Here is a 24,000-nt window from a genome sequence, read left to right on the forward strand (position 1 = left end):
GTATATGTAAGTCAGCAGACCACTAAAACCAAATGATTCTTTGTCCCAGGTATATAATTCATACAGATCATTATTATATGCATCATGTTCGTAAATCTTACAAATCTCTATTATGTACGTCTTGTGTTGTGGCCATCTCTCCCTTTTTCACTTATATTTTAGTTACCTGACAAGGACACAAAGGCAAGGAATACTGCAAATAAAGTGTAAACAAGGCTCACAAACAGGTCTTACAGGGAGATGACTGGAGAAGAAATTAAATATGCAACTATCTTGTCTTATGAATCAATAATTAGGGACACTTGTTGAAAGTATACTTTGCTCTTACTAGGCTCATCTAGCCACAGACTGGTTAAATAAACTATCAAATTCAACCAAACATCAAAATTTATTAGAACTAATAAATAATACTGATGATAATTTAGTATCCGCTTGACAATTATTAACCCGGATTTGTTAGCAACTTTACTTCATACACAGCATTTCAAAACTTGGATTATTAATTAATCTTTGGAATAAAATCAGTAGAAATTTAGAATTCAATAAACCAAAATTTATAGAAAATTAAACTCTCACGCAAGGACAACTTTATAATCTTCACTGGCTATGATAATATATAACTGTACATGATCATAAATTATTCATAAATTTACTCTCTTTCAATGGGATGGATGATGACCCGCAAGCCACAATTAAGTGTGGAGAAGTGAATACCAAATTAGTATTTACGTATCCGGGCTCCATAATACTGTAGATACATTTGGTGATATGGATAAAGAGGTTAACCATCAAGTTCAAGCCAGATAGAATACACTGTTGTGGGGAATTTGGTGTATTGCAACAGCTATGTACATAAAGTGTGGTAAGGCCTGCTTTGTTGTATGGGCTAGAAGTGGCACCACTCAAGAAAATAGAACAAAATAAGTTACACATGGTAGAAATGAGGATGTTCAGATGGATGAGTGAAGAGGCATTATGAGATAGGTTAAGAAATAAATAGATCAAGGGATCTGCAAAGGACAATGAAGTGTCAAAGAATGATCAAAAGTCAAAACTTAGATGGTCTGGACACCTGATAAGGAGGGGAGAAGATGGGTCACGTGTTGCATGAGAGATCATGGAAATGGAAGTGCTAGGGATATGAAGGAGAGGAAAGCCTACGAAAAGATAGACTGCATTGAATAAAACATGAGACAAAGGAAGGCATGAAAGGAGATACAAGAGAAACACCTGGAAAAGGCTTGGTAAAAACAGAGACCTTGACTGGGAATAAACCGAAAAGAAGTCTCTTCTGAGACTTATCTATAAAATCTGAGAAAAAACTATAAATATTTTGAGTGAAATAACTGGAGTAATAGTTCACTTCTCAACTTCTCTCAATACTGTTTACATAACCCAAAAACCCAACCTACAGGCTGATACTATTACTGTACTTGAATATTTACTCCGATCTTAAAAATTTCCATTAAAAGATGCTTACACATATTATTCATCTTACCTTGGAAGTAATGAAGGCAAGGCGAGGCATAACCATTGTCTGTACCAAGTTGCCATTAATAATTAGTCTGATCTCTATGCTATCCTGAGTAAATGCAAGGATGTAGGGGAAGGCACACACTGGAAGGAAAAAATACTTGAAAATATAAAATAAAATCTTAAAACTGTCAACCTACTTATCACACACGCTCACAAAATAAAAGTTAAGCACTGGTAAGTCGATTGCTATCGCCATTTACAGTTTTACAACACTGCACCTGTGCATTATCACAAAAATAACTCAAAACCTTAATTCATTATTTCATACGGAATGATCTCAGCACATTGAAAACCAACAACTTATGGAGTTTTGGTTAACCATTTGATTCTTTCACTATCAGTTGCTGCATCAACTCATTAAACTGAATACTTTAGACCTAAGTTGTTACTGAAGTTTATTCAGATGATTATTATGAAGTTTTGGTTAACCATTTGATTCTTTCACTATCAGTTGCTGCATCAACTCATTAAACTGGATACTTTAGACCTAAGTTGTTACTGAAGTTTATTCAGATTTTTGCATAATTTCAATACATTTATTCATTTTATCCATCTTTATTTCCCAGAATTAATGTGCATGAAATTCTGCAATTCTTAAATACTGTATACCTAATCATCTTACATTCAGAAAACCATGCTATAGCAGATTCATAAATGTTGATTAATATTACAAGTAATAATTATCAAAACTCTAAAAGCCTAATTCTATCTCCTAGGATTACTTTTCATTTTGCATGCACATGGATGTTAAAGAGAGAAAAATTATCAATTACCAATGGCTTCTGGCACAGAATTCCACTGAAAATCAAATTCATTCGAACATTCTTCAGTTAGCTTTTGGAAGTGACAGGTATCTGAAAGAAAAAGTGAATGTTTGTTAGACATATATCCAAATAATCAATATATGTACTACAGTATTTGTCTCAAAACAGATTACTGTACAATATATTAAAATGTGAATTTTCTTAGCAAAAGCTGATCTCAAAAATTCCCATTTTATTCCTCTTGAGAGAAAAATGTAAATTTACTAGTAATCTGAAACACTACTGAATGTGGATTAGTACCACCTTTTTATGGGATATTTCATGTAAAGATATCAAGTGCTAATTCATTACACATTTAATGACTGAGCAGCAGTGTAATGAAGTTATAAAACAAAGTACCATTATTTTACAAACAGTCAATCGGTTAGCATAGACATATGACCAGTACTTACTAACTAGTTTACCTTTCCTGTCAAATGACGGCAAGTAATCTTGCAATTGCATCATACTCATACCAATTACAGCCTGCATTTCCTTGTTTAAGATTTTTGTAATAGTTAAAGTGAAGTTCATCACACAAAGATTTTGTTACAAAAAAAAAAAATGTAGATATACTTCACATTTTATATAGTAGGATGGCTTTTAATTTTCTTCTACTGCCTAAAGGATGATGAGAGCAGATCGCCACCTTAAATGAACCTTTAATAAAGCATTGAGAGGAGGTAAAGTATGCATTTCTACAGGATTTCCATTAAAAAAATAGACATTCACTACTTGTCATACAAAGGGCATTCATTATCATCCAGATTAGCATAATTTGGTACAAAATTCCAGTGGCCAGATTCATAAACTAATAGTTAATACCAAATTATAACATCAAAAGTTCGATGACTGTGGGCCACTTCCTATTTTCCATCCAATTCTTCCAATTCTTGTGATCATCTTTAAAAGTCAAACCCCATTAATGTTTTGGTCCTCAATTTCAATTTGACAGACTAATAACTCACCTTCACAGAGAAAAATTCTTTTCTTAAAAATAAAAAAGGTTCCAATTACTTATTAGCCTTGTAACTGAAATTTTTTCTTTAAGATAATAACGGTTTCAATTGTTTATTTGCCTACCAGGATTATTGGTTATGCTTAGAGCACTGCTAGTTAGATTCCCTACTTGACAAGACTGAATAAAATCTATTCCATGATCCTATCCCTGCCCCTTCTTGAGACCACCTTTCCATAGCTTTTGCCAAGCCAATACATCCCAGTTTTATTCTAGGATATCAACAACCCCATACTAAACACCAAATGAAAAAGTGAAAGTCATCCTAATTTCATGTTGTGTATAAAGGGAAATAATGGGAAAAATTGAACATGAGATAAAGATGCAAAACACGTACCCATATCAAAAACACTTACTGTTGTAACAAAGTAATAGTTCAGCTTCATCATCTTCATAAATATCAAGGGCAGCTACAAGGTTGACCTTGGAGGCCTCTACGTGATGCAGTCGAGTAACCTCCCCTGTCCTCTCACTCACTAAGTCCCACTGGTGTTTGTAACCTGAGGATTATTATTATTATTATTATTATTATTATTATTATTATTATTAAGCAGTTTAACAAGACTACTGAGCTTATTCATTTAGCTCTTACAGAGCTGGCGGAGCGATACAAAGACTGGAGTAACAAGACAACATACTCATCAGTTATCAACACAACTTTCCTTTACAAAGTAATCTATATATTAACATACAGTATACTGTATGTTTAACTATACAAAGGTATTATCATGTTGGTCAGTAACAATTACTCATTCATATTTAACAATTAATATCTGAAGAGTTTCATTCATAAATATGCTAATATTGAAGTTATGTACAGTATTCTAAGGAACATGCAATGAGTGCCTAGAGAACAAATGTTAATTAATAAAGTAATTATGAGTAAGAGGTTTCCAGTGTTTCAGCAGCCTAAATTTCACCTCTATTTCACTGCGTGGATGTGAAATTATTAAAAGTACCACTTGCTGTTTTCAATGTTTACTGACTGTAACTGATTATGGGCCCGAACATATCTCAAGTATTGAAGTAAGTTTCAAGTTCACTCATTTTATTTACTTTTTATTTATTATAAGGACATTATCCTATTTTAAATGAATAAAACAATTTTTATTATTAGTGGCACAACAATAAAAACGGTCCAGTCTCTAATTTCTTTACATGAAAACTTCCAAGATGCGCAATGCCTGCACGTATAATAATGTCCACAAACAGTAAACCACAAATATTTTCTAATACACCTTAAAAATAACTTGCACCTCAAGGGAATTATAATAATATAAGTGCATCTGCTTTGGTCACAATTCGAACCTGGGCCTTTGGTTTAGATACAATGATAAAACAGTTGACATGGACCAGTCTTCTTGGTTCTAATCCTGGCTGGGGTAGATGCACTAATCAGCCATTGTTCCCCCTGGGTGTTAATTATTTATAAGGGAGTGCATTCGATTTTAAATTATAGTTGTGGCTTTATATTTGTGAACATAAAAAAGTCATATGTGTATGGGTGACAAAAAGTGCACTAAGGCATGTACATAAACAGTCAAATGATTTACATGTGCATTATTAATCAATAACGCCAAAAGTGAAAATAGTATAAACATATGGCTTACCTATACATATTTTGTTATCACTCAACCCTCCTGCAGACGACACCATCGGAGAATCAACTAAAGTAATCAACACAGGTGCCTCGGCCACTGAGATTTCCTGTTTGCAAGGTGAAAGAGAGTGGTATGAGTGACCAATAGCAATTAACATTTCGTGTGAAAACGAAAAACATTGTGGTGTGCTTTCAAGTAACAAATATGCCCTTACTCGACTTTTTCTTACAGAGCATTGGGCTAACATTCTTGTAATGTTGACAACTAGTATATTAGAAATACTGTATGTGAATACATACATCTCAGGAAACTAAATCTAAGAGACTCACTGAACTGTAAATGCTGTACACCTGAATACTGTAATAAAATGGACACTCGAGGTAAAAAGCAAATCGGGATACTGCACGCTGAACTCACAATACATTTAACTTTTTATCAAAAGGTACTGTAGTTAACCGTTTAATGAAAACTGTACACTGCCTTTGAAGTGCACACTCAGAAGAGATTTCACATAGCATGAATTATTATCCTGATACACTGATTACAGTGAAGAATAATTACAGGAATTCAGGGAGAGATTGGTGGAAATACCAGCAAATAAATATATATATATATATATATATATATATATATATATATATATATATATATATATATATATATATATATATATATAATAAATATATATATATATATATATATATATATATATATATATATATATACCTATATATATATATAAATAAATAAATGCAGTATATAAAGGCAATGGAGATTAGAAGAGAGGAAAATGAGAAAAAAAAAGAATAGGGATTTAGACGGCACTAAGCACCAGGTTTATCACTGGTAGACGGTACTAAGCACCAGGTTTATCATAGGTCTATCTTGTAATGTATGGTTTCGCGTAACTTCAATGGCTTTAGCTTGGGAATTAGAAACGGAATAAAAAAAAAACTAGGCTAAATGCCAAGCACTGGGAACTACGAGGCCATTTAACGCTGATAATAATGTTGAAACAATTGTTTGGAGAGGGTGGAAAGAAAGATGGAAGAAAGAGAGTATGAACGAAGGTACGGTAAAAGGACTGAAAAGGGTTGCAGCTAGGGGTCGAAAGAATGCTGCAAAGACCGTTAAGTAACGCCTGCAGTGCACTGCCTGAGGTACACTGATGGCAATATCCCCCTACGGGGACTTTAGCTTGGGAACCTGATAAATGAAGGGAACACAAACATTTCGGCGCAAGTTCCAGTTCTCCCAACTTATTTATGTATATAGTTACTTGCCAGTTGATTTGTTCAGTTTTTATTTATGATCTTCATCATCATTTTATTGAATATTTTTTCCTCGTTTTCTCAACCCTTCCACATACAGGAACTCTGATCTGTGAGTGGGAGGGGTGACTTACTCGTATAAACTGGAAGCCATCAACGGTATCAGTGTCTGATGCGGGGCACCAGGCAGTCCAAGCTGCTGAATGTCGCCACTGGAGTACTAGCAACTTCTTCCCTACAGCGACCACCTGGAAGAAAAACACGATGAGAAAATAATCCTGTTTGTACTCTGACCTGTGTGACATCTTATCATGCCTGCAAAATGATCTTAATGCCGGACTGTGAAATTTACGCAATTTCCTATTTTCTGACTGCAGCACAAGGTTTAATATCCTATCTTCAAAAAGCATGGATTTGAGAAAGTTATCGTTTCCCTTCAATAAGAAACGTATCTACCAACTAATTCACTTTCTTGTAGGCCAATACTCTCTCTCTCTCTCTCTCTCTCTCTCTCTCTCTCTCTCTCTCTCTCTCTCTCTCTCTCTCTCTCTCTATATATATATATATATATATATATATATATATATATATATATATTTATATATTTAAGGGTGATCATCTTAATTTCCTCCCTTCATCTATCTCCTGACCTCCCAATGAAATGAGCATTATGGTTAAAAAATGTCCTTACTGAACGCCTCAACAAAGCTCCCAATCCCAAGGAACAACAAAGAATCGCAGTCCAGCTTCCTCCTACTCGACCTACCATTCTCAAGTGCGAACCACCTGGTCTTGAAATGGCGTAGAGATGACACCCTTTAGTCCTCTCGAGGCGGTGGTCCTTCAAGTCTGCTTTCGCTCGGATTCGATCATCGTCACACTCGAAGTCTGATAATCTGAACACGTGGATCTTACTGTCACGACCTGAGGAGAAATTGAATCACTGCATTTATAACCTGGTACAGTGGAACATCACAGCACCCAAAGAAAGTAGTAAGATTATAATCGTCATTATTATTAGCATTTTTGCAAACCATCCCAAAAACATGAAGAGGCTTTCATAATGTAATACAACGCGAGATTGAAGAAAAGAACAAAGTAAGCTTGTTATCACACATGAGCATTCTTTTCTGTATAGAAGCTTGCTTCTTAAATCGAACCCCATTCAAAACTGGCTTGTTCTGAATGAACGTGTGTAACTTATGAACACTTATCGGTTGTTGCAGATCATAGGTATGCTGTCTCTTAAGATTAGAAAGCATTTTAATTTGAATTTGTCGTGTCAAGCAATTTTTGGATTGATATAAAAATATGCCAAATTCCTACAAAAATACCTTTTTATACCTAAACAATTTTTCTATTTCTCAAGTGATTTTACTTCTTATGTATCTGAATAGTTTTCAAATGCAACAAATCGAGGTTATCAATACAGTTCAATATTAAAAAAGCAATGGACATTAAATTTGAGCATAAAAATATAAAAAATCTGAAAAAAGTGTAAAAAACTTTCATGACTTTTAGCGAATAAAGTTGACTCCCGAGAAAAATATGAGTCAGAATTCTTACTGAAGTATCATAAAAGAATATAACCTCCCTCCTTAAAAAAAAAAAAAAAAAAAAAAAAAAACGTATAAACAATTCCCGAACCAAACCCCATACTACCCTTACTACACTGGATTTCTAACTTCCTCATTATGGCCTGCTGCCTCATGCCCAGACTTTTCATATATGTCAAAAGTTTCAGTATCGCTTGGTATTTTGTGAATCATGGCATGACCTTAAGAATACCGAGGGTTAAATAAAACAATAAAGCATTGCAGCTGTAAAAAAAAAAATGCATTGACGGGGACATCATGAACTTTCAAGTATCTTCAGAACTCGCCGCTGGGTCCATTAATTTAAAACTGAACTGAGCAATTTGTCATCGTGAGGTCTCTAAAAACACGAGGCCCCCCACAGGGCTCTCCCACTTACTCCCATTGGCTCTTCAACCCTTCCTTTCGCCGTAAAGTTTGCTGACGCTTGTTTACAAAGCCCCGACGTTTTCCTTTCTTCAGACGTAGCCCGGATTCTGAAAGAGCTCCGCCAGCCGCAAGAGTGGACCAGGAATATTGAAGGAGGAGAAAACTGCCTATGACTGAGAACCTCTGATCAACGGCGCAGTTTGTATGCAAATGGTCGAGACTGGTGTAAGGCCATGCAAATTCTGGCTATTGGGATTTGAGTGTGATAATTCACGGCAGCCAGAGAGAGAGAGAGAGAGAGAGAGAGAAACTGGATGTGAATGAAAACTGTGAAAAATACACAAAGGATTCCTAAAAACAACAACCATGTATTGTTAATAAATGTCTAAGTGCCTCTGATTTTTTTTTTTTTTTGAACGCCATTCCGGCATCACAGTCGACATAGGAAGTGCCAAACAAGCTTATGGGTCTGCTCATGTCTTTGCTCTCACGAATTTTGCCGTCTGACCTTCCCTATACTTTGACCACACCTTGCCAATTCTCAGAGAACCACAAATTACATTAAACATTTATTCTCACAAATTATTTTCTAATTCATACACACCTGTGTAAGTGTGTATACACACATACACATTAAATACACACACATATATAAGCATACATACATACACACATACACTGTGTGAAATTCTGGTATTAAACAGCAGTAAAGCTAGTGTCCATTAATTATGTCACAACATTTCAGTTTGATTACAGTCCCTTGCATGATCCAACAGCTGATTTGTTGAAATATGAACCTAAAATCGAGATTGGTCATCAAACATTGGCACACTAATAAGTTCAGTACGTACTTGGTTTAAGATTTTGAATAAATTTTGAATCTTCAACTAACCATTGATTATTACACAGTCAATAGTTCATACCCAGGTTTTCTGGTAACAGTACATCCACATGAATTTTCTTACTAAAGAATTTTTAAGTTTCCTTTACCTTCATTATCATACTCCTTACTTTGATATTATGATCGGTATATTTCTTGATAACTGTTAATGCTTTTTGTTGTATTAAAATTCAAGACTATGTAAATGTCTGAATTAACTGCTTCCTCTCTCTCTCTCTCTCTCTCTCTCTCTCTCTCTCTCTCTCTCTCTCTCTCTCTCTATATATATATATATATATATATATATATATATATATATATATATATATATATATATATATATATACTCTTTCTATATACATGTATAACTGAATCACGAAAATATGGAACAGATGAATATATAAATAAAGAGGAACATAATCCACAGCCAAGTAAAGGACGTCAGTCGAAAGGCCTCAGCACTCCGAGTGTTTCTCTTTCATTAAATAGTTTTGTCTTTATATATATATATCTATATATATATATATATATATATATATATATATATATATATATATATATATATATGTATATATATATATATATAGAATATATATATATGCTGTTTTTGTTGTAATTCAAAAATTCAAAATTATGTAAGTTCTGAATTTACTTATATATATATAAAACCTAAGTATATATATATATATATATATATATATATATATATATATATATAAAAATATATATATATATATATATATATATATATATATATATATATATAATATATATATATATATTATATATTTATACAGATATGTGTGTATATTTATTTAATTAAGTATTCTATGCTTTCTGAGTTGCTCTCCCTTACCTTTAAAGTATTAAAAACGTGCAAAGATTTTAGTTCTAACGCCTACTGACAGCGATACCAATCAATACATGTACTTTCGTGAATTCCGGTAATCCACTTCCTCTGGTTTTATATAAAATTTCTGTCAAGAGAAAAAATTCTCTGTGCTGTTCAACTCTGTTGTTCTCTTTATTAATTACTTTGAATTTAAACGCTGACCAGATGTGGTAGATGCATGTAGTAGGGAAGGGAGAGATGGGAGATCTCCTAAAGAAGCGTCTTAACCTATTACCTGGTCCGAAGTCCAGGTCCTCATGTATTTAGTATTTCTTTGACTGTTTACCATCTTTGGCGCATGTAACCATTTTTGTATTGTATCTTATAATGAATGTTATAATCTTATGTCCCATCATTTTATATATATATAAATATATATATATATATATATATATATATATATATATATAAATAAATTATATATATATTATATATATATAAATATAAATATATATATATACAGTATATATATATATTATATATTATATATATATATTATATAATGCTATATTATATATATATAATATATATTATATATATATATATATATATATATATATATATATATATATATATATATATATATATATATATATATATATATATATATAATCCTGTCCATCATCAGGAAGAATCAATTAAGCTAAAAAATCTCCCATTAAAGAAAAATCATGGTTTATTTTTTAAACAATTTTCTTTTAGTTATCCAAATGGTGTACACAAAACTCACGGAGAAACTTTGGAATTCTGCCCCAATTACTCTAATGAGAGAGAGGGGAGATGGAGTTCAGGTAGGGTCGGGGAGGGAGAGGGGGAGGAGTGAGGAGCCGGGAGACCTGAAAGGAGGTTATTGGGGAGAAGCCGAAAAAAGATCAACCGGTCGATTGCTCGTAGTGAAAGGGAGGTCATACAGGTATTTTCTGGGAATAAATGCGAAAGTCATGTGCGTAATGCATTATATTACCAGAGGTCATAATTTTCATTCTTGGGTATTTTTCCAAAATGTCCAAACATCCATGTGGCACAGATCTTGCAAAGTCATTGGTCTGCAAGGTAAGATGCCACAGACGACAATGTCCTCGTGAAAATAATAGTAAACTAAAAGAGTAAAAAAGCTCATTAGGGTAAACCACCAAACGTCAGAGAGCATCGACACCAATATAGTGAATGGAAGACAAAATGTTTGGAAAATTTCAAACATTATCTGATTTCTTGATGCAAAAGGTCGACAACAAAAGCCCGTATCTATTCCAACCAAACGCAAACTGAGAAAATGAGAGAGTTTTGAATGGAGTCTAACCTCAAAAGGAAGCTATAGACCCGCCTCTAGAAGGACGATCATTTATAGGAATCATCAGGAGTGGAGACATGAAGTGACTTTAAGAGTAACGATGAATCACCTTACGATCCTCGCTTCGCCTATGAGATAAGCCTCATTACAATCTCACCCACTCTCTTGGATATCAGGCATTATTTTGGTCCACTTATACTCCCACTGCGATCAACTGTCGCCATAACATGAGAGGGAAGATTTAATCCCATTACAAAGACTAAATTTTTTGGTTTGGGGAAAGGGTTTTGCCTTAAGTGAGGAATAAAACCTTCAAACATCTTTCGGTGGAGAAACTTGTTTTCTACATGATATGGTTTTTTTTCGACCACATACACTTGGCTTTCATTGCCTCTTGAATCGGATTGTAAAGATTTATTCCAAACTGCAATAGTGCTAGATTTTCATGTGTTGGATGCTAAACCTAGTCTCGACCCTTCTCTTATATCAGTGTTTGGGATGGCTATGAGTATATCAACTCTTATGAGAGCAATGATGTAAGAATATTATTTCTCTAAAAGCGTCAAGTTTTCCAGTATGTTCCGGAACTCTTTAAAGTCACCTAAAAAACCTGATTTACATTCGTACTATCAAGTACTGTATATTTACATAGCTCTCGAGTTTGGTTGTAAATGCAAGATAGTTTGAAGATGGTTAGATAAAACATAAAAATTAACCTAACATAGTGATTTAACATTAAGCGTGTTACTGATAACAGATCTATAAAAATGAAAAGTACAACTAGAAAAAGGTAACGATATATATATATATATATATATATATATATATATATATATATATATATATATATTTGTCTAAGCATTATAAGGATAAACATAACTACATACTCTGAACTTAATAACAAATAATATAGACTTGTGCCAGTAATAACTGCTGAATAAGTCGAGTGAGCATAGGATCACTACGGTAATGAAGCGAACCATACCGTATGCAAACGACTCCCTTAATTTGCGTGTAAACTAGACACACTATTTATATCCCTCTTAATGAAAGGGGAAGTTACTCTGTTTAGACACCCGCCATCACAGGATTTTACAAAACCTGATTAATGGTTCACGAGGGGAGAAGAAAGTTTAATATGGATGCCATTTTAACAGTTGTGGAATAACGTATCTAGACCAATATAGGAAAATTGCAGCTATCATTATTATTATTAGTATTATTATATATCTAAACAGCGCAGCGAGCTGCGTTGGTATAACTGATATTCTTATTCCCCCCCTCAGGACTCTAGCCTAGATTAAATCAGCTTTGCAGATGGAACCTCTAAAAACTAAAACGCAGAGGACCACGGTGGAGGGACAAGTTCCAAAGCCACAAATTTGTTACAGCAGCACCACCACCACCTCATCCGGATGCATCAAACCGGAAAAATAAGATGTTGCTTTCCGAGCCAACATACACCACATAATCACTTCCATGTTTCAACATACTCTGAGCCGTGGCCTTAGAGCACCTGTGTTATGATTTTTCTATCTTTCCCGTTCTTGGAATCTTACTATATTTGAAGGAAAGAATGTGGAAATTCTGTGTAAAACTGGGTTGATTTTTTTTAAGAGTAAATATCCGCAAAATATGTGATCACCAAAATTATTTAACAACTCTCATATTGTTATCTTGATCTTTATTCAGAACACTCACGCATTCAAGGATCAAACCTGAAGGCCATTAACTGCCAAGCAAATCTTTCACAGAACACAGTGCCCACACGTCAACGATTAATCAGTAAACGGATCAAATAATCGTCCCTGAGCATTGAATCACATTCTTAAAATCTTATTTGACTGGATTATAGAGTTTAAGCCAAGCAGCCCAGGCACTGCTTTCTACAGTAGTCTTTCAGTAGCCACACTCTCATCAGACTGACAAACAAGATTTGTCCTTAAAACATAAGACGTTATTATATATATATATATATATATATATATATATATATATATATATATATATATATATATATATATATATATAGTATACACACACACACACATATATATATATATATATATGCATGTATCTATATCTACATATATATATATATATATATATATATATATATATATATATATATATGTATACATGTATGTGTATATACATATATATATACATGAATGTAATAATATGTATGTATGTGTATACACACATATATATATAAAGCCTCGATGGCCAAGTCAGTTTAGAGCAACTGGACTTCACCAGAGTCTGTGGTGCAGGTTCAAATCTGCAGCCTACCAGTCAGAGGCGGACATTTTGCTATCCGTGTAGATACCCCGGGATTGTTGTAATGTGGATAGGTTTTGTAACAAATGGGTGTTACAGACTAATACACAAACAAACAAAAGCTACTCAACATCTAAAACACAACAGACACCTCACGTCTCGAACTGTCGACCTAACGCTCAGCTCCTCCTCGCTGCTGGGAGAAGGAACTGGTGACTGGTACGATACATGTACATGCGATACCGGGGTCTAAGCGATGTCAGGCAGGGCAGCCGATCGAGATTACGGTCTACCCCAAAGCCAAATCAAAAGTCCTTCAAAAGAAGGCATCGTGCTTACCCCATAAAGAAAATGGGAAAAAATTTATACATTTCCAAGCCGACGGCTGTTTCAGTCATTAACTCATGGCTTTCTGTTCTACATTAACTAGATTGACAGTGGAACAGCTGATAGATGTTTGAGCCCTAACCAATGGCTTCCTTCAGGGCCACACTAGATTTGCAATGGAGCTACACTCCATAATATATAGAAAAATACAGACAAGTACTGATGGAAAAACTAGAATTCAAAATGAAAATCACTCTTCAATACTCGTATATATGGACTTGCAGACAAAATGAACTGTGTAAAAAATAGTAAAATTTTCATGTTGGATTTCTGTTTCTCAATGAATTTTCGGCTGTACTCTAATATATATATTATTTACTGTAGAATGATTTTCATTTTAGATTCTTGTTTCTTAGTTTATTTTTGCCTGTTTATATTTGCTTGTTAATGAATAATAGCAATGGCAGTTTAGCAGTTTGAATAATAGCAGTAGCAGTTTAGCGGTTTTTTTTTTTGTTTTCCCTTTCAGACTCCAGCTTAGGAGATTAGATGTCCTCGAGATAATAAAAGTGTTGCCAAAAAGTTCCAGATTTTACATGTACATTAGCACATGTGTGTGTATGCTTGTATGTGTATATAATATATATATATATATATTTATACACATATATGTATAAATATATGTAATGTATGTGTGTAAGTACATTTTTATATATATTATATATATATATATACTATATATATATATATATATATATATATATATATAATATATATATATATATTATATATATATATAATAAAAAATTTCAAAAATAATCTATGAATAATAAAACCTTCCACTTCTTTGGGGATTGTGTCATATTTTTTATATCTTTGTTAGTTAGGGAAGTGTTTAATTTATCAACTGATATTAATGGCGAATTGACTGTTTACAAAATTTAATAGCAAATAAACAGCGAAAAATTCCATTTGAAAAATTGAAAATACTGGAAAATTATTTGTGAACATTTATTTATAATTTAAGAGAAAGAGTTCCGGAAAATGTTTCAGAGCAAAATAAAACTTTATCAAGTGCAAGATTTTATGTTAACTTTTAGACAAAGAAGAATGAGAGAAGAATCGGTGAAATGTATTTTATGATATATATTATATTATATTATATTATATTATATTATATTATATTATATTATATTATATTATATTATATTATATTATAATATATATATATATATATATATATATATATATATATATATATATATATATATATATATATATATATTATATATATATATAATATAATGTATATCATAAAATACATTTCACCGATCTAAAAATTAACTGCAAATGCTATGATAAAAGTTTTATTTTGCTCTGAAGTATTTCAAAACTCTTTCTTAAATTAAAATAAATGTTCACAAATAATTTGCCAGTATTTTCAATTTTCAAATGATTACACTGCTATTTGTACTATTAAGCCCAATAAACAATCGAGTCTCAATATCAATAAATTAAACAATTCCCTAACTAACAAAACAAAAAAATAGACCTATCCCAAAGCAACGTGTGTGTTCACAAGATTAACACGAAATTCAAATTAGACAAATGACCGCGGTAGAGCATTTTAAGGCAGGTTAGGGGAACGGAAAGAAAGAATTGCTCATTTTCTCTCTAGGGGAAAACTTAAGGTTACTACTGTTTTACTGTAACCTATACTACTGCATTAACGAAAATACAGTAAGTACCCGTATTCGGGGGATTCAGTCATGGTGTCTTTAACCGCCTGCAAGTTTGTGTCTCTCTCTCGTTCTTAGTCTAGTCATTGCTGTGACATTGAACTGGTTTTTTATTGGTCTTCCTCTACCAACAAAATAATTTCCCCAGTCACAAGTGCCGAAGGAAGAGAAAGACAAGAAAATCCATTCACTGAAAAAAATATGGGATCATAATAAACGAGCAATATTTGACAGGACACAAATGGAAGTTTTGGTCGAGAAGTGGAGGGTAGGAAGAAAAGAGGGAGGTAAGGGAATTAAGTGGAAGGTAGGTAGAAAAGTGAGAGGTAAGGGAGGTAAGTGGAAGGTAGGAAAAGAACTGGAAGGCTGGAAGGCAAGGGAGACCAGCGCCATGGGAGAGCAAGTGAAAAAACGGGGTTTGTGAAGTGCGGTGTGGGTAAAAAGGCTCTACTTAATTGCAGTCAGTTTGTGCACGGATGAATTAAGACCACCAGTGGTAGTGAAGTCAATTAGCACAGAGAGAGAGAGAGAGAGAGAGAGAGAGAGACTGGCAAGCAAACACGAGGTGAGAGTGTTATCAGTGATATTCATAATTTCCAGATAAGCATCCAGTGACATCATATAAAAAGAAAGTAAAGATATCCGTCACTGACTGAGGCAATTTATGATGACTACCGTCAAACTAATGACGTCACGGATCTCTTCCTTAGGAATGAGGAGTTGGGGAAGGATGAGGAGGAGTGGAGAGAACAGCAGGAGCGAGCAGCAGAAGGATCATCACACACAAAAATGTTCAATAACAATCCCATCCATTTTGTGATGACCTTTAAAAAACCAATAACAAGTTCAGTCTGTTCTTTACGCAAATAACAGACGCGTTATGTGCTTTGCTGCGCCAACACGGAGTAAAGCTGATGTGCTTCCCCCACCTGGCATCATCACCCCTTCCAAATCCTCCAGCCCCTCTCTCTCTCTCTCTCTCTCTCTTTTCTGTCTGCAGATATTAGTCATCTCTCTATCTCTCTCTAAGTCTGCTCTCTTTCTATGCCTATGTCAGTTAGTTCTTATTTTTCCCTCTCTCTCTCTCTCTCTCTCTCTCTCTCTCTCTCTCTCTCTCTCTCTCTCTCTCTCTCTCTCTCTCTCTCTCTCTCTTCTGTCTGTCTGCCTGTCCAAAGACAGTCCTCTTCTCTATACTTCTCTCTAAGTCTGCTCTCTTTCTATGCCTCTGTCAGTTAATTTTTATTTTCCGTCTCTCTCTCCGCAAAAATGCACTGTACAATCACAAACGAAGCATCAAAACCAAGCCCCCCCGCCATTCCTTAAGAATACAACCCCCTTGGAAATGAAAAGAAAATATGACTCCTGGCAGCAAAACGAATGATTAAAAAAATCACAAATAGCTAGGAGGGTAATAAAACCCTTCTCTAAAGAATAAGCCGTCACAGAGTTGAATAATATATAAAAGAGAATTTAATGCAATAATCTGTGTCAAAGCTGCCCCGCACTACGAGAAACGCATAAAGAATAAATCATCAAAAAGATGGTAAGTTTGGAAAACATAATTCTACAGAATAAGCTATCAAAGTTGAACGTTAAGTAGATGGACTTCTATAGATTAACAAGTCACAAAATTATTGCATCTCCACTCAAAGGAGCCGATTCAAGAGCTGAATATTAACGATAAATATCCTTTACGAATTTAACCCGAATAGCTAAATAAAGACAAATTCTCGATAACAGTAACAGTAACCATGGTAACGGCAGTTCTCTTCATCCTTTACTTAAACATTCACTGCCTTTAAAGCAGCCTGGTACTTCGTTAGTTAAAACACTAGTCTAACCAGCCGAGTTAATATTAAAAATGCAAACTATACATTTGGTAGTCTCTCTTTTTTTATGGTTGTATGGCCACAACAGTGTCGATAGAGATAAATTGAAATATAAAGGTTTCTTTAAAATCATAGAAAACGTAAGGAGCAGATTTTTAACAGAATCATAGAAACTTAATAGTTTCACTACTGTTATTCATACTCTTCACAACACCACTAAGTTGTTTAAGAAAATTCGCCTGACACCGGTAATCAAGAAACAACACAAAAATTACTTTCCAGTGCTTGATTTCTTTCACTTGGGATTGATTCTTTACAGCCCTTACCGCTTTTCTTCCTCTCCACTAACACAAAGGCGTTATTGTTGTTTATCGGCAAATACCAAATTTCAAACCTCACGTTTTCTATTCCCGGAGTAGCCTCTTCCGCTACTGCCATACTCTGTGAATCTCAACCATGGTTTGTCACCTCCTGAAGCCCTCTACTTTATCGGATCGGTAGGGTTTATTATCTCTTCAAGAGTCAAGACCCCAACTTCTTTCCTTATGCAATGTCTCACATTCTTCATCTTCCGGGATTTGACAGATAAAGACATTCCGAGTTGTCCTTCCTCTCGGCAATGTCGTTACAGATATTTTTATACCTACAAACTAATTCATATCTAATCATGAGTGAAAGCTGCTGTAACTGCTATATCATTTATTAATACCATATTCGATGGACTGACAAATTTAGGCTGTCAAGCCAAGCTTTGGGCACTTTCGTAAATCACCTTCCAGCCATGCAGAGCTAAAGACAGTAAAAAGAGGGAGCTGGCGTGGTTAGACAGCAAGTAAGGATCAAGAAAATAAAGGACATGAATAACATGGATCTAAAAGTAGAATTGAGAGAAAACCCCAGTTGGACTGAGAAGTTATACTGTAGTTACGGATGCTGGGCAGCACAAGAGGTGGGTGCTGGTCGATCATGTGTCAGATCTAAGGGTCTTCAGCTACTATACTTTGCATCACTGAATATGAATAAAATAAAATACTGAGCTGTTGTCAGCTTATCAAGTGACACTTTTTTTCTTTCTTATAAAAATGACAAAATATGTAAATGTATGCTGTACCTATTATCTCAAATAGAAAAAAAAAAATACTGAAAAGGAGACACATGGACTACAAGAAAGGAACGAAACTTGGTTTTAACCTGGCCTTTCCACAAAATGTGGAGGGAAAAAAGTATCCTATCAGACGAAATGGAAGTGGCCAGTCCCTTTTTATACCATAACATGCAATTTTCGGCTTATTTTACGAAAATATTTACATTGAAAAGTCTGGGTAATGAGGAAGTGTCGATGGAAAAATAAATTTTCGGCTTACGGTAGATGCAGTATCATCTCCAGAGTCTGTGATGTGATTCTTCAGTGCAGTGACCTGGTTGTATAATCTCTTTGTATACCTCCACGTGGCCCTTGCTAATTCTTTGCCTTGCTTCGATCTGGGGATTTTCAGCAATCCTTCTCTTGCAGTCGTTGAGGCGTGTTGCCCGGTTTGACTCGTTCTGAGTGAATTTGTTTTTGATGTAACCCGGATTACTGACTGTTTCGTTTCCCGCTACCGTGGGTAGTGTGTTTATATAGTTAAGGATAAACCAACATATTTTGTTCATTCTAGCAATCTAAAGGAAATTTTTTTGTAGACATTACTTTTGTATGCTTATTTTATCTCTTAGAATTTCACGCTGTGATTTTAATCCCCAAACAATGAGCAGCTAATGCATCGTTTCTCATTCTTATGTTCGTTGCTCTTTTGCGTTCCTTTGTATGCAGATCTAGATTTTCCCGGTCTCCGCCCCTACTTTTCTTCTTCATTATCTTTGCTTTTGTTATTTCATGCTTTCCGACTATCTCTACCGTTAAAATGAGAGGAATATCACATTTATATACCTTTTTTGTAATATATGGTGCAATTATTTTCTTCCCTGCTAACAGAAAAAATTTATTTTGCTTTCTCACTGCCTTCCTCTATGAACTATTTTTGGTATGAGAGTTGCACGAAACTAATTTTTGGGTTAAATTTCTTCAGCTAAGTATTTTGGATCGCATATGAAAAATTGTGATGTAAGAGACACTGTGAGTGTTTTTCCTCTATATTATGGTTTCAAATCCCTCAGCGTTTAGTTTCACCGAAACGTCGAGAGAAGCTAATGTTGATTCCCTGCTGTTTTCAATTGTGAATTTTACAAAATTCACCGAGGAAAACAGTTAAAAAGAAAATATGCAATACCAAAAGCATATGAAAAAAATGAAAAAAAGTACCTACGGTTTGCATCAGTCGCGGGGGATGGGGGTGGGGGGCGAAACATACAGTAATTGTAGAAGAACTTATAATCTACAAGCCACAATTGCGGGAAACAAACAGTAATTCTAAAACAACAGGCAGGTCTATCGGACCTGTCAGAGAGTCAAACCTGGCACCACATCTTACGGACAGCGAGGGAAGGATTAGTGAAAATCCCCAGATTGAAACAAAGCGTACCTAGAGGCATACAACGTGAATGAGATCAAGGGCTAGAAGATATATAAACAGGCGGTCACGGGACTGTAAATACAGCAAACCACATCAAAATGACACTCTCAAGATGATAGCAAGACCTGTCGTGAAGTGAGAAGAGTATTTTGTATACGGACAACAATAAAAGTGTGTCTTAGCGAGAAGAAAATAGAAACATAATTTTCACTTAATGATTCTTTTTCTCTTATTATCAGTCGGAACATGAATGTTCGTCGACTTTTTATCGATAATAATAACAATAATAATAATAATAATAATAATAATAATAATAATAATAATAATAATAATAAAAAATAATAATAATAATAATAATAATAATCACTTATACTCTAACTTCATACACGGCCATTTGGAATGTTAAAATGCCACTTAGGAAATAAATACTTAATAGATTTTCGCTCCTTTGAATCACTTCCCATCATCAGAGCTTCAATAAGATTAACCTTATTATGAATAAAAACAGAAAGAGATGATTTCCGGTCTTCTCACTGCCCTGTTTATTAGTAAATACTTATCAGTAATCTCCTTTCTAACCCGAGTCAGGAGGATCACTTCCGTCTACCTTCCCTTCTAAAACTAATTTGTGAAAACAAGCCGTGATAGATCACTCTCTCATGCCAGTTCCAAACTCGGATAGAAGAGCAGGGTTGGGACCAAGGTGGAGGGGGGGTGTGGGGAATGAGTGACTGAAACTAATAACAAGCCAATACGAGTTTGGAGCAAACGCCCATGTGTTATTCTTAGGCCTGAAAGGAACTGAGCAAGTAACAAGGCTATGCCATATACAATGTATGTTTCATTTTACCTTTACTACTTTCACCAAAACTTCCTAAAAGAACCACAAAATACTCAAGCCGAATAGCTATTTTTATATGCAATCGCTAATGGCACTGGTAAAGTGATGTCCCTATTATAATACTGAGAGGAAGAAGAAAGTAACAAAATGGGAAAATGTAAAAGTAAAGCTGACTGGAAAAACACATCGTCGAGGTCGTCCACTGGTTCCATACTTAAAACTGGAGCTGTCATATTCACATATTGTGTCTATAATTTTTAGTTAGACTGAAGATGAACGCAGGACAGGGTTCGAAAGCTTTTGTAACTTTATTATAAAATCAACAATAATTCACCACTGAATATTATTGTGGACCTGATATACATCGAGATAAACGTTAGCATGAAGATTCCAAAGCTTTCCAGTTAAGGTTAACATACATTTGACGAACCTGGAATATTGGCATTCTATGGACCTCTTGACTGATTTCCGCATAGTCGGTGTTGGATATTCCTGACTAGGCCCTCAATTGTTCAATTACCACTGAGTTTCATATTCTTGCCATGAGTCTTACTGTTAATCACTTTACTCACAGAAGCATTCAAAAAAATATGTATAACATTATACATACCCACAAACATATATATATATATATATATATATATATATATATATATATATATATATATATACAATATAATATTTCTTACCTTATCGACACGCAGAAGTAAAATGCCGTGGGCCTCCACGACGCTCAGCTGCTTCACTTGCACGGATTTTTCGAAAATGGGGCGATGAGCGACTCCCTCTGTGAAAAAATTTAACAAATTAATCTAAATTTGACAAAAATAGTTTAATATATTTTACAGTTACTGATGCACAAATAAAGATAAAAACACAGATACTCTGCGTCAAGTAAATATACTAAAGTAAGTAATACTTTGCGAGGAGTAAGTATACTAAGTAAGTTCTTCGATTCCTTCAGGATAGCCTAAACAAGTCGTGATTGCATTTGACAAACGAAGCAAATGTGGACGGGTGCTAAGCCTGTACCTAATGGTTACCTTCAATAAATCTTTTCATCAGCTGGGCTAGGTATAGAACAATGGTGATAGACGCAAGATTAAGCTCTAAGTTGAATTAATAAAGGTATAAAACTCTAAAATTCCTTATACACTTCAACTAAAACTGATACACACTCTGTCCTCGAGTTGAAGGCGGAAACTTGTGTAAAGTGTATCTCGAGTAACACTTGAATTTCGAGTTTTTGTTCCCACTAATATCATAGAATAGTTCGAATAAAAAACTCCAAGAAGGAAGCTTTAATGGAATGTGTTTTGGTTAACACATCAATCATGAAGTGTCGTGATTATAATAGTTTTCTTTCTCTTACTGGAAGAGACATGTACTAGTAAACAGCATTACCTGCCAAGTAACATACCACTTAAAATTCTCACTTTTCAACCTACCAACGTGGAATTATCATTAATCCAAGTAGGCGGCGACTACCAACTGGTAATATAGGTTGTTAATGAAAGCACACACAGCTCTAGAATGAAAAATTGCTGAGTTTTAAACACTGCATCTCATATGCTAGTTTGAATGACTATTGAAAAAGGGGGAGGGAGGGGGGAAGAAACAAGGTGGGGAATAAATGAATGGCAGCATCCTACTTCAACCTTTGATACCATGACATTCAATACGAGAAGCCTTTGAAACACTTCAACGTAGCATGACACAGGTGTATAATAAAACAACAGAGATATTAAGTATGAGCACATGATGTAGAGCAACACGCACAAAGAACGGTCATGACTTGCGAGGTGGCATCCAGGCAGTACTCCAGGAAATGGCAATACTCCTACCACGGGTGCGGTTGTTTTGCCGAAAGAGAAAGAAACCAGAGGTCGACCAAAGTGTGGGAGAGCCTTTCCAGCGATCATAAAACAAATAAAACGAGTAACCCGGAATAATAACGCACCAATACGCTGCACTAATAAAGAACAAGTGCCTCACACCTTCGGCATCATTCGCCTGGACGTGTTGGTGCCATAAACCCAGAGGAAAATTGGGGAAAATGGCACCCAATTGATTCGGATGCCGGATTAGAAAAAAGGTGCGCCAGCAATAGTACGGGAAAGTGTTATAACAGTAATGTAATAATAATAATGCAACTAATTTGGAATAATAATAATAATAATAATAATAATAATAATAATAATAATTAATAATTTTATGACATCGTTAAACAACATTTGGCATTTTATACCGCTATTTCTCTACCCTTATTCCACTGTGCAGTCTAAAAGCTCCTTTATTTTATATTTCCAATGAACATTTATTACTGCCACTGTATGCTATGTTCCAAAATGTGCCCAAATTTATAAGGATAAAGACACAAAGGCAACTAACTCTTCCCGCAAGTTTCCACAGAAATGCCAATATCTGAGAAAGGGAAGAAAATAGCTAAGAGATGAGAATAACAATAGCACACTGAAGGATATAAAATGATCGACCAATAAACAAATCTATATATGAATTTTAAGCAATTAAGAAGAAGTCGGTGAAAATTTCGACAAGGAAGCACGGAAGATTTACCGGAGAAACGTTGCATGGAATACATCCTGTTAAAAAAATCCTGCTGTTCAGATTACTGAGTACTTTCAGTTATTTATTTTTTATACTTATTTTACTTTTTATATCTATTTTCTGTTACGAGACCATGACGAGCTCGAGAGACCAAAAGCCGCTGGTCACTGAAGAGTATATGATGTTGCTTCTTGGAAGGAAGAAGCAACATATATAAAGCTGTCAGGTGCTCAAGCCAAATGAATGAGAAAGATCCTTGAGCATGGATACTAGATTCTAAATTTCGCTGTCCTTTTCACCGAGAAAAAAGTTAAGGATGTCTTAGTTTAACCAGACCACTGAGCTAATTAACAGCTCTCCTAGAGCTGGCCCGAAGTATTAGATTTATTTTACGTGGCTAAGAACCAATTGGTTACGTAACAACGGGACCTACAGCTTATTGTGGAATCCGAATCACATTATAGCGAGAAATGAATTTCTATCACCAGAAATAAATTCCTCTAATTCTTCACTGGCCGGTCAGAGAATCGAACGCGGGACCAGCAGAGCACTAGCTGAGAACGGTACCCACCCGACCAATGAGGAACTTTTTCACCGAGAGACCAACGAATTCCAGTTGGGATTAATCCTGAAAAAGTCGATGGACC

At 34.6% G+C, this 24,000-nt stretch overlaps 1 protein-coding gene across 1 annotated transcript in view; it reads right to left on the reverse strand.

Annotated features, from left to right (window-relative positions):
- LOC136844410 (GTPase-activating Rap/Ran-GAP domain-like protein 3) overlaps window positions 1–24,000 on the reverse strand; it is a 907,028-nt gene that overhangs the window by 2,105 nt on the left and 880,923 nt on the right. Inside the window, 7 exon segments of the mRNA XM_067113570.1 lie at window positions 1,499–1,617; window positions 2,310–2,390; window positions 3,714–3,857; window positions 4,968–5,064; window positions 6,364–6,477; window positions 6,996–7,155; window positions 21,476–21,570. Coding sequence (XP_066969671.1) covers window positions 1,499–1,617; window positions 2,310–2,390; window positions 3,714–3,857; window positions 4,968–5,064; window positions 6,364–6,477; window positions 6,996–7,155; window positions 21,476–21,570 — 810 coding nt within the window.

The sequence above is a fragment of the Macrobrachium rosenbergii genome, chromosome 12 (genome assembly GCF_040412425.1).
Source record: "Macrobrachium rosenbergii isolate ZJJX-2024 chromosome 12, ASM4041242v1, whole genome shotgun sequence".
NCBI lineage: Eukaryota > Metazoa > Arthropoda > Malacostraca > Decapoda > Palaemonidae > Macrobrachium > Macrobrachium rosenbergii.